Here is a 13,827-nt window from a genome sequence, read left to right on the forward strand (position 1 = left end):
AAATGCAGAAGCGTGGATCTGCATAAGCGCAAATTCAAACATCTCAAATTCGTGCTTATGCATGTCATCCACGGGATGGGAAGTGTGTGAGTTTGGATGTTTTACGGAAGTGAAGGTAAGTGAGTGTATGTATGTGTTTTGTAAGTTGTGAGTGTGAGTTAGGCTAGGAAGGTGGGAGTAGGAGTGTAAGTGTTGGATGCGTCTGTGTATGTGTGATGTGTTTGTGTGTGCGCGAGGCAGTTTAAAATGTCTGTGTGTTTTTTTTTTTGTGTGTATTAGTGCGATCTCGGAGTTAGAATATATAAGTAGGGGGGTGCAGGGGGGCTTGCCCCCTGCGTACATGTAGTGTAGACCTTGTAGTTTATGTTATGTGGGTTGTATGGTGTGCGTGTTGTGTGGTGTGTGTGTTCTATATGTTTGGGGTTTTTTGTTTTCGTGCTTGTGGGTCTCGGGATTTTTGTTGGTTCGACTTTATAATTTCAAGAATTCAGTAATTCGATATTATGTATACATACATACACATACACACACACACACACACACACACACACACACACACACACACACACACACACACACACACACACATGCACTGTAATAGGAATAAAGTCAACATGAAAAGAGATGACAAAAAAGGACTAAACCAAAACTGTTGACAAACTATGCTGAAGGGGGACAAAATCTCCTGCACATCCCCCGCTAATTAAATATACCAACTCCAAGGTTGCAATACAATAGAGAAAGGGCATATACCCTTCAGTGCTATAACAATGATTTCTTTATATTGTACATTTTACATCTCTTTCATTGACTGCTTTCATGTTGACTTTATTCAAATTAGGTTAACTTAAATAGCTAAACATATTTAAATACATACACACATACATATATACACATATGCATATATGTGTGTGTGTGTGTATGTGTGTATATATATATATATATATATATATATATATATATATATATATATATATAAATAAATAAAGAGAGTGAGTGAGTGCAAGCGAGTAGCAGTTTGGAGTACTGACTGGTTCAATGCTGTATGTAAATAATTTAGCTTTAATGCATTACTAATGCTATTTTATTTTAAATATGATAAAGTTTCTTTAACAGCACTGAGGTATTAGTATGTATAAATTAGAGGAGAAATTCTTTCATTTTGGGTTAACAGATCATTTGAGATCAATTGTGTAATTTGTTTTGTATGTAAGAAGGGCTTTTTTATCAATGACAAATTTGTTTTATCCTCAAAGGGAAGGCTCACTGTTCTGATTCCGAGAAGGAAAGATATCTCCAACTGAATACTGTGGGAAGCTCTAGCAAAGCTGCATATCATGAAGCAGGTTCATTTCGAGCTTGCAAGAGATATGTTTCAGCTGGAGTTGTGTATGGGCTTTTGCTTCACTGCTGAAGAAATCTGTACATTGGCAGTCTGTTAGTGGGAATATATATCTTTTTCAAAGTATTTTTAGTTATGTCAGTGTGCAATGTTTTCAAATACCACAAATATATATATATATATATATATATATATATATATATATATATATATCATTTTCCTTTATAATCTCGAAATACTGAAATCTCAAATTTCAGTATCTCAAAACTATAAAGGCGAACGACTCACAACCCCGAAACCCAAAAGCACGAAACACACAATCATGAACATACATGCACCATACACCACACAACACACACACCATTCTACCCACACCACACAAACTATACAACCCTACACTACATGTAGGCAGGGGGACAAGCCCCCCTGCACACCCCATGTGGGGGACTAAACCCCCCACACCCCCCTACTTATATATACCAACTCCAAGATCGCGCAAACAGAAAAAAAAAAAAAACAAACTCACGCCCCAGACATTCTACAGTCCCTCGCATGTGCACACACACACACACACACACAAACACACAAACACACATCCACAAACAGCAACACATCCAACACTCATACTTCCACCTCCCTACCCTAACCCACACGTACAACTTACAAAAACACTCACATACACTCACTCACTCACTTTGAATTCCGGACACCATCCCATCCAAACACTTCACATAACGTGGCGTAAATGCATAAGCGTGGATTTGAGATATTCAGATTCATGCTTATGCACTTTCTCTATTTTGAAGTTTTGCCTTTATGGTTTCGGGATACTGAAATTCGAGATTTCAGTATTTTGAGATTATAAATATAATATATATATATATATATATATATATATATATATATATATATTTATGTATATATATATATATATATATATATATATATATATATATTTCTACACACACACACACACACACACACACACACACACACACACACACACATCTCCATGTCTTAATCTAGGCTGCTCAGCGCTGGTTTTATCGATGTACAGTTCTTCACTATATGCTGCAGTTTTATCTTTAAGGTATGGTGGCCTATAGTTCTGTAATCAGCTGTGAAACTATGAAGTCCAGAAGGTAAACCCCAAAGGACAATCAACACCAACAGGATGTGAAAAATATAGTTTTTACACTATGCTGTGGTTAACTTCATATAAGTTCTCCATAATGTTTTACCAATGCACTTCCACATGGTACAAAGCAACAGTTTTACATCACAACCAAGTACAAGATCCACATTTGTGTCATTCTGTGTCTATTTGTAAAGATGTCACTAACTTTGCAGAAAGAGAAAAACTAGTTTCCAGTTTTACTAAAAATGACTGCATGTCCATTACAACAAATAATTGCATACCAATAAAAAAACTGCATCAACTTACATGCAATGTATTACTAATAATGTGAGTAAACAAAGAGACTAGTACCTGCACAGAATTCTCTCGTCGCCTGCTTGATATGTCACCAGGGTTGTCTTTTGCTACAGCTGTCAGAGTGTAGTAGTCTTTGATCTCACGGTCCAGTCGGGCAAGGATATAGATGTCACCCTGGAAATAAAAGAATCACAGTGTAGACTGCATACAAAATTACATAAATCGTTTTATAACTACAGGTGTACTACATAAATCGTTTTATAACTACAGGTATACTACATAAATTGTTTTATAACTACAGGTGTACTACATAAATCGTTTTATAACTACAGGTGTACTACATAAATCGTTTTATAACTACAGGTGTACTACATAAATCGTTTTATAACTACAGGTGTACTACATAAATCGTTTTATAACTACAGGTGTACTCCCCAAAGGTTTGTTGCTCTTTTCGTTTTTTTCTCTGTGTGCATATAAGTACATCCATTAATGTGACTACCCCACAACACTTACTACTTCTGGGATATGGATCATCATATTTTGCTAGTACATAGGGGCAAGCAGATTTCCTATTTGCATTTTCTGTATTCATTCCCTTTTGAGTATGGCTTCCAGAATGACTAAAAATTACCAAATTTACAGCAGTGCAGGAAGTTAATACTCTTAATAACATTTTTATCTTTAAGTGGGTTTATTCCATTAGACAAGTGACATCCTTTTCATGGGATACCCAAGGTAATAGTCATACTAAGCGAAATTTGGCCAGGGCACCACAGAAATTCCCTGACTGTTGTATATATAAATATACAATTGACTGTGCTAAAAATATATTATGCATAAGGATGTAGAAATTCTGGTGTAAATGTCATATGCACATGATACAATTATAATAATCAAAAACAGCTTGGGGATGAGATAAGCTATAGCTTGTGCAGTTGACTATTTGAAAGAAATAGCTTTGAACTTAAAGATAAAAGTGAAAGTGTGGAGCTACAGAAATAATAGGAGATGTTCAATTTCCAAAAAATAATTTTATTGTTCTGGGTATAAACTTTGGTTAAGAATTCTACAATGTAAGATGGGAATGTTATTAAGAGAAATCTATATGTTTTGGCAAATATATAGATTGGCGTACAAGAAAATGATTAATTTGATAAATTTGGTATTGATGGGTAAAACTGTATGTTTATTGTTCCAATAATGTATGAAAAGTAGTTGTTGGAAATATTTTTCATTCATTTGGACCTCAAGATTAAATCCAGTCAAAAGGGAAATTCTATACATGAACAGAAAGGAAGGAGTATTGGGTTTGTTAAATCCAATGATTTATTCGACATCTATGAACTTACATAAAGAATTGCAATGCATAAATGATAAAAATGAAAAGTTGTTTCAAATGTTTTCAAATATAAGACAGACAAATGTTGGAAAGCAACAAAAAGCAATAAAAGAATGAAAAAAAGCTTCAACAGAGAAAAAGAGAATTATCAGCAAAAGATAAAAAGATAGAAAATAAAAATTGATAAAATAGAAGATAATTGAAACATTTGGTATAAAAACATAATGAGACAATATTATATTATTAACCCATGGGAAAATCTAGCACAGGAAATTATTAAAACAATTAAAGAAATGAGTGGTGTAGCAAGAAAACAGAATGTCAAGATTTCTTGTGGAGATTAGAAATAAAAAAAGTATTAGCAAAAGGTAATATGCCCTATATAAAGAAAAGCAAAATAACATGTTCATATTGTGGTAAAGAAGAAACATCCGAACACATTAGAGAGTAAAGAAACTGTGGGATAAATTATGTGATGAGACTTGTTTTGAATACTTTAAAGATAGTGATATAAATGTGGAGATGATAGAATATGGATATTATCAAAAATATTAATAAAGAATCAAAAAGTAGAATTGACAAAAATTTGTTTTATGTTATATGGGTAATTTGGAATGAAAGCAATTTTGTGAAAGATTAGATGGTGGTTATAAAACCTGCATTTGCAAGGTATTTGTGCTAGTATACAGCTCAGCAAGCTCCTGTCTGCTACCCTGCAGAGTTCTACAGCAGCAGAGAGACAAAAGAGAGACTTTGGAGTGATTAAGTATCATTTTCTGCATTTTCTTGCTGCCTTTAGCTAATTCCGCCTAAAACACAGATTTTCTAGAGTTTCTGTGATTTAAAAAGCTTGTTTCAACTACATATTGTGTTTATTTTACTGCCTGCACTTTAACAAAGTCATTTTTGTGTTTAAATTACCTGTTTAACTGTTGTAGGCTACACACTCAAGTGTGATAGCCATTTCTGTGCATTTAAAGTGTTTTTTTGATTGTATCTGCTTTATTTTCTGAAAAAAACAAAAACAAAAAAAAAATACTTGTTTTCCTGCCTTTCTAAGCTAGTTTTAGTTCAGTTTCAGGTTAGTGCTGAATTCAGGGCTATGTTACAAGTTTCTGTGTTTGCCCGTACCTTACTTGGATAGAAGGAAGTTTCTCTGTTCACTGTGAGAGAGGGAGCTTTGAGCAGCCTATCTGTCCCTGGAGGAGTGGTTTCAGCCAAAAAATTAGTAGTTTATTGGCCATTTATGGCTAATTTCTATCTCTTTCATTTCCCTGCTATAAAACCCGCATTTGTGTGGTTTTGCACGCCGGGCAGTGCCGGTTAGCTAGGGTATAATTATTCCTGGCTCCATAAAGTCTACTCTTCAATTTTTCCCTAGGAACTAGACAAACTTTCAACTTAAGTACTCAAATCATTCACTTCTCATCCTTGCACTTGCCCAAAACTCATAGCAAGCACTAAAAAACCTTAGCACTAGACCCCCCCCCATACTGTAGAGAAGGACAAGGCTCTCTATTCGACCTTACCAGCCAATCAGTAAAACAGTTCACTGTACCTATCCAGGCATGTCCAAAGGGCAGTTTCAGGTGTACTCTCCAGTCCAACTGGTGAATCTGGGCATTTTGAGTCAATGTTACAATTGCCTCATGTACACAGACAACCCTGTCCTCCTTCCACCAAACACTAATACATGCGAGAGATGCAGTTATACAGCCAAACTGGAGGCTAAGCTCTCTCAACCCAAGACTGGACCAGGCAGTCAGGAAGAGAAGAGAATTCCTTGCATCACACCACCAGTCTCACATAGACCTATGAAACCAGCACCGGCAAAAAATACACATAAATACACGAAAACATACTCGGAGGCTCTAAATAAAAATCTGCAAAAGCAACAGAGACCTCCAAAGCAGACATCCAAGCAACTTCCACCCCCCAACACAAACCATGAAACACATACTTCACAAAACCAGTGTGCCACACAATCACAGCCCTTAAGGCAAAATAACATACCCAACACACTAGTAATAGGTGACTCTATAGTCAGGCACACTGACATCCCACTCACTAGGCTGAACAAGGAGAAGGTTACTGTTAGTTGCCTGTTGGGTGCCAGGATTCGCCACATAACACAAGCACTCAGGTCACTTCAGAACAAGTACAAATATGACTCTGTCATTGTCCATGTTGGTGTGAATGACCTGAGCCATACCTCCCTGGACTACATGAAAAGAGACATGGAGGAGCTCTCTGATCACTTAGCCCAGGCTGGTATGAACCTGACCCTGAGTAGCATCCTGCCCTCACCAAGAATGATACCATGGTATAGAGAAAAAATTATCAATTTCAACAATTGGCTAAGCTTCTGGTGTCATTCAAAGGGGATCCAGTGTTTGTCAGCCTGGGATGACATGCTCGACAAGCTGCGCTGCTTTGCTAGAGACGGCTTGCACCTGTCACCTTTAGGCTTTCGAATACTGGCCAAGGCTCTTGCCACCCCCATAGTGCCTTTTTTAGGCAAGGCTCAAAAGACAAACCCACCCCCGTAAATAGCACATGTAACAAAAAACTGAGGGTAATGCTGCTCAATGCCAGAAGTCTAAACCTCAAAATACACACACACGAGGCACTTCTCAGTATGGAGAAAATCGATATATGTGCAGTAACAGAAACCTGGTTTAAGGCTCCAGAGAGCACCCCAGCACTACCAGGCTACAACTCATACCATACATTTCAGCCACAAAACCCGGACCGAAATACAAAAGGCAGGAGAGTATCCATATTCATCAAGAATACCCACGCCTCCAGGTTAGTGGCACAGCACGATGCTTCAGAAATCATCCACGTGCAACTAACAACGGGCAATACTGCTATTCAAATTATAGCTTGCTACAGATCACCCACCATGTCCCAGGACCCCCACTCCGCATTCCTGGAAACACAGGGAAACAAAGTTCCAACCAACCACCCTGATATTGGGTGATTTCAATTATCCAAATATTAACTGGGAGAACTCCCTGGCCTAACATTTCCTAGAATTTATAAACTCAAATGTCCTTGATCAACTGGTTAACACCCCCACCAGAGGTGACAACATATTGGACCTGGTCATCACCAACATGGGCGACCGATGTTCCACACCGGAGGTCAACCCCTGGCTGGTTAGATCTGACCATAAACTAATCACTCTGGAATGGGACCAGACGGTGTCCCAGGCTGCATCCTACATGAGCTCAAAGATGAACTAACCCGTCACCTAAACACACTGTTTAAAGTCAGCCTCTCCACAGGCTACATGCCCACAGAGTGGCGCACAGCAATGGTTATTCCGCTCCACAAATCTGGAGCCACAGCGGACCCCGGGAACTATCGCCCTATAAGCCTGACTAGCTTGGTCTGCAAAGCTATGGAATGCATCATCATGGATCTCATTAATAGAGACATTGGAAACCTCCAAACACTGGACCCAACCCAGTTCGGCTTTGTTAAGGGCAGATCATGCCTCCTAAACCTGGTGGACTTCTTTGAGACTAACTGTCTAACTAACTCAAGGCTATAGACGAGGGAAAGGTGGTCCACACAGTCTACCTAGATCTTGCAAAGGCCTTCGACACTATTCCCCACTCAGGTATTATAGACAAGCTCACCAGCCTGAACATAAACCCCTATGTCATGAAATGGGTTGCCAACTGGCTCACGGACAGAACCCACATGGTAAGAGTTGCAGGAGCTAGGTCTGACTCTAAACCTGTTACAAGTGGCATTCCCCAGGGCTCAGTCCTAGGACCCATCCTGTTTAGCATATACTTCTCAGAGGTACAGGCAAGCACAGGAGGACTATGGTTCACCAAGTTCGCAGACGACTGCAAACTAGGGGCTATAACTGACTCTCCGGCTGAGACAGATATCCTCCAAAAGGGTATCACTGAGACAGATACCTGGTGTCAAAACTATGGTCTCAAGCTAAATGCCAAAAAGTGCATAGTCATCCCCTTTGGAAAAAACAAAGTACCCACAAACTACCACATAGGTGGTAGCCCCCTAAATATGGAAGACGTAATAAGGCATCTGGGGACCCAAGTAGATAGTAAGCTCGCCTTTGATAATCACATTGCCAAAGTGGTTAGAAAATCCTTCGATGTGGCCCACCTAATCACAAAAGGGTTTGCATCCAGATCGAAAGAGGTCATTGGGCCCCTCTACGCATCACTCAACAGACCCATCATAGAGTGCAATGCCCCATTTGGGATGTACCTTACAAAACACCTGCAACAACTGGAAAGACCACAGAAGTTTCTCACCAAGAGAATCACTGGCCTCAAGCAGATGCCCTATGCAGCTCGACTGAAGAAACTCCAGCTGTACTCGGTTGCATACTGCCTACTCAGAGGTAATCTCTGCCCGACATACAAGGCCATGTCCAACCCAGAATTGATGGACATGCTCCACCTAAAGAAAACCATATCCCCTCGAGCCACATGCTCCAGGGATCTAAACCTCACCACAACAATAAATAGGACGTGCTGGGGGGATAGATTCCTGTCCCAGAGACTTCCCATGCTGTGGAACAAGATTCCAATCTACATTAGGCAGAGCTCCTTGCTAACCCTCTTCAAGAGAAACCTTGACGAGTGGATGGGAAACAGAAAGTTTACCCCAGGGATCACTTCAATGGCTCTGCTGGACTGAGGCACAGGAAACTAATCTAAGGGGGCGGTGAAAGCCAACACATTCCGGCTAGGCTTATAAATGCCTTCGGGCAGATAGCCTAGTACCTACCTAAGAACCTATAGAAAAAAAAAGAGTGGGGGTCTGAGATTAATAACAATGTATAATGAAAAAAAAAACTTATTTATGGATGTGTATACAGTTATTTAACCTTGTAAATATGTACAAAGAATTATGTAAATATCAGAAATAAGTTGTCATGTATCAAACATGTGAAAATGGTAAATAAAGGGCCCCAACTATTTTCTAAAGGGGGAGCTAGAGAACTCTTTCCTGTTAGTGGGGTATAAAAGCACCTGAGAAGTGGCAGAGGTCGAATCTCTGAATGACTCTACAGAAATTCAGAATGTGACTGCCGCTTCTTTTAACAATAAGACTGTACGTGCCGAATTGTCTGGTGATTTGGAAGTCACTTTTCTTTCTGAGGATGACTTGAATAATTCACTGATTGGTTCCATGACTGATGAACCAGAACCTTTGGAGAATGTGGAGTTGTCCTGTCAGTGACAGGAGGTAAGTGTTTTCTATTTCACAGGCATCTGTAGGATCTGTTGAGAATCCTGAGTTGAATGCTGGGAGTACTAGTGTTAGGAGGAGGAGGATAGTGTGCTGTTGTTGTCTGGCACCATGGATTAGCAGAGATGTGTGATACTATTTTATTTATCCTTTGTTGATCAGATCAGTCCAACTAGGCTAGTAGCCTCTTTTCAGGGGAGACCCAAGGTGGTATTTATACCAGTAGAGGAAATTTGGCCAGGGTATCTTTCTGCTAGGTACTGTGGGATCCTTTACATGCACCTGAGCTAACACCTATTCAAACAGATCAGGCCTCGGTTTAATGACTAATCCAAATGATGTCACACTTAGAAATGCAGAACCTCATTATGCTGCACTACAGTGTCAGCAATAAATCTACCTAGTGTGGGAAATAAACCTGAAGCTTTCCGCACCAAAGGTGAGTATGCTACCTGTTACACCACTGACACTGCTATGAGAAATTCTGGCAGAGATTGATAAAAGTACTCGGCAACGTTTTAATACAAGGCAGGATCCAGTATTGTGGACTTCACTGAAACTGAATACACACATGCACATCTATGCAGTTTAGGGCCTATTCTTGTACTGCTGGGCTCTCTGTTCCCTAATTCATCTGGAAAACAAGAACATTGTGAAGTGAGTTCTGAAACCTTTAGTTTACTTGAAAAATAAATGCAGGCTCCATTTTTGGGTTTGAAATAAAAGATGCATGTGAAGCTATAAACTGATGAAGTTTGGGAACAATAAATTAGAAACTACATCAAACATTTTTGAGCAGACATTTTTTTGTTAAATGACAAATGGATGAACAGAATATATGGCTTGGGGTTTGAGAACTGGGGGGTTTCTTTACAAATTTTTGACCTATATTTACTGCATCTTCTATGTTTTTAATGTTAATGGGAAATGATGCACTGACCAATACTTTGTTGAAAATGTGATTTCTTCTGTAATTCTGATTCGCATCCCTTTAATGAATGTGATAAGAGATGATGTGTACAATGTGAGAAAAAGGACATACATCCAAAAACTATTAATTAAAATTAGCAGCTTTTACTACTTTTCCTAATGGTTCCCTTTACTTCTCTTATACTATTCCTATGTCATGTTACATTACTTCTAGTCCTACTGCTACACTATTCTTCACTCAACTCTACCATATTTATCACTAACCTTACATCTGTAACCATCTTCCAATCAATCCCATCCAGTAGCTACTCAGAAATATCTCTTAATCTCTGTCAAATAACTCCACTAGTTTCTCTGAAGTACTAATTCTACCTACAAACAATTATATTCCCTTTACTAACTCTATCCTTTCCCTCCTACACCACACCATCAGGCCTAGGCAACTGCAATATCCATTTCTCCACTCTTTTCAATAATAACTTTCTGTGGTGACATGCACCCTAATCCAGGACCCACTTCCACCATGCATTCTACACCACCCAATCCCACTAATCCCTGTAAATCATTACATATTGTAACACTAAACTTATGAAGTGTTTACAACACAACAGCTGACCTTCTTGCCTGGATAGCCCTCAGTAAACCTGATATTATTGCTGCTACTGAGACCTGGTTAAAACAAAGCATACGAGACTCTGAGATCTTCCCTCCAAACTATAAGGTAATAAGGGCTGTTAAATCCCTCAAAACAGGGGGTGGAGTAGCACTCCTTTCCCCTAATATCTTCAATATATTCCCAGATAAAGATAACATCCCACAATTCTCAAATGCTGAAATTCTGGTCTCTTTCCTAAAAATAAATAAATCAAAACATTTTTTTTTATCATAGTCCTTTATATTCCCCCCGGTAATAATACACCAGTACTGAAAGAAATTCTATATTGGGTCTCCCATACTATCAAAAATGAAACCATAATTCTGGGTGATGTAAAGGATCTATATCAGTTCATCGAAACAGCGCAACATCAAATACAACAACCCCGAACTTCTAACCACGAACTCAACAGCAAATCTTTTCCCTGGAAAAAAATTCACTGTTCCGAGAAACACACACACAACACAAGCACATAAAAAAAAACAGCAATCCACACACATACACTTAAAATCCTACATCTAACCCTACACTAAACTATACATACAGTACTACCTATCCACTATCCTTAACCCTAACCCTAAGGTCCATCACTATCGCACACTCACCTCACCCGCGCCCTAACTCTAACTCACATACCCCGCCCTAACCCTAAAGTCTATCACTATCGCACACTCACCTCACCCGTGCCCTAACACTAACTCACATACCCCGCCCTAACCCTAAAGTCTATCACTATCGCACACTCACCTCACTCGCGCCCTAACCTTAACATCCACACAATCGCATACTTACCTGAACCCAACCCGTAACTTTCCACCAAAGTGCTGAAAATAGCGAAGCCACATAAACGGACAACCAAATTCTTTCCCTCGGAAAAAATTTGGTTATCTGCAGCTTCACTATTTTCAGCGTTCGCTGTCTTCAGGTCGATATTAGACCATTCAAAGTATTAACACTTCGATGATCTAATATAGACCCGATGTAAATATTAACTGGTTAAACTTCTGCTCTAAATTTAAATCCTCAAACGTAAACTTGTCAGCTCTCCAACAAGATTTAATAGCAAAACTCAGGAAAGTTCCATCCTAGACTGGATACTAGTCTCTGGCCCTACTAAAAATGTCCTCAGCCAGTACCCTTTCTAATGCTATAAGTGATCACCTTCCGGCCTTTGTTCATCTAACAGTGCCCCCCCTACCACAAACTTTATCATTTCAAGCATGTTACAAATCTTACCAATTTTAGCCCACAGACATTTAACCACATCCTAAAAAACACGACTTGGAATAACATGAAATGTCTTCCTTTAGATGATGCACCAGAGTACTTTAATACTATCTTTTTACAAATTTTAGACAGTCTTGCACCCCTAGAGTAAAAAGGGTGAAAAACCATGCTTCATGGCTGACCAAACCTACTAAAGCGCTAATACTAACTAGGGATAAAACATGGAAACAGTGGCAAAAACAAAAAACATTTAGACTTATTGAAATTTAAACTCCATAACCAAATGAAAAGAGTCATATCCAAAGACAAAAAAGACTAATATTTAAAAGTTCAAATAAACCATAAGCACAATCCTAAAAGGTTCTGGACTTCCATAGGATCACTTCTACATCATGGCGCAAAAAGCAATCCATGCCCATACACAGACAAAACACCTGAACAAACAGCCAGTCTCTTCAACTCACACTTTATAAACTCTATAGCTAATATCTACAGAGAACAGGCAGTTAAATGGCCATGCTCTCTATCATCATATCATCCCAATTCTATAGGTGTTCCCCATTTATTAATAACCTTCACTCTTCATTTAGCTAGGGCTCTCTCATTCAGTATGCAGATGATTCCACTGTAACATGCTCTACTGACACTACATCATCTGTTCTTCAACAAAGTACTCAATCTGCATTTTTTTCAGTGGAGACCTGGCTGTACAATAACCTCTATCCCTAAAGTCTAACAAAACCAAACTTATCTTATTTACCACAAGAAAAGTACTTATATAAGCAAATCACAGTTCACCATACTTTCCCAGAGCAGCACAAAAGTCGAAGTTGTCAGTCACACTAAATTGCTGGGAGTAATAACTGACGAAAACCTAAAATTCGCCTCTCACATATAAAATAACATTAATAAAACAGACCAAAAACTGGGTATTCTCTACACACATAAACATTTCTTTTCTCCCACCCACTAAGCAAGCACTTGCTGCTACTTATCTACTTCCTTCTCTTATCGATGGTGCCCCTTTGTTTACTAACTTGCTATCCTCCTTAAAAACAAAACTTGAAACATAACAAAATTGCCAAGTTTGCCACAAATGCCAGACACTCTACACACCACTGCATATCCCTCTACTCATTAAATTGGCTTAAACTTCCCCAGTATATCACCTATCTGCAAGTAACCACTGCCCACAAAATAATTTTCAAACCCTTAGATTGCCCTGCCCTAAATCTCTATTTATCCATTACCTTCCCAGTAGGTCTCCTAGATCTGAAAAACAAAAACTCTTACAAACTCATAAGCCCAACCTACCTGCAGGTCAACTACTTTCCTCTTGTGTGGTAGTTAAAGCTTGAAATGTCCTCCCTTTAACAATCAGAACGACTCTGAGTCATGCGTGAATCTCTCTCTCTCTCTCTCTCTGCTAAATGGATCTGTACTTGTACGAAGCCTCCACCCTCTATAGCTTGTCATCTCTTTCTTGTATACACTCACATTTCCAAATTACTCTTATCAATTAAGTTTCCACAGTTCCCCTTCACAATCTCGAATTACTGAATGCTCTAAATTCAGTAACTCAAGACTATAAAGTCGAAAACCCATAAGCGCGAATCTGCATAAGCACGAATTCAAATATCTCGAATTTGCTC

The 13,827-nt window shown here is 38.9% G+C and overlaps 1 protein-coding gene across 1 annotated transcript in view; it reads right to left on the reverse strand.

The window, feature by feature from the left end:
* CDH23 (cadherin related 23) overlaps positions 1–13,827 on the reverse strand; it is a 2,508,764-nt gene that overhangs the window by 248,097 nt on the left and 2,246,840 nt on the right. Inside the window, exon 32 of the mRNA XM_044056944.1 lies at positions 2,832–2,951. Coding sequence (XP_043912879.1) covers positions 2,832–2,951 — 120 coding nt within the window. The remainder of the gene's footprint in view (positions 1–2,831; positions 2,952–13,827) is intronic.

This window comes from Protopterus annectens, chromosome 14.part0 (assembly GCF_019279795.1).
Source record: "Protopterus annectens isolate FY-2018-M chromosome 14.part0, PAN1.0, whole genome shotgun sequence".
Taxonomy (NCBI): Eukaryota; Metazoa; Chordata; order Ceratodontiformes; family Protopteridae; genus Protopterus; species Protopterus annectens.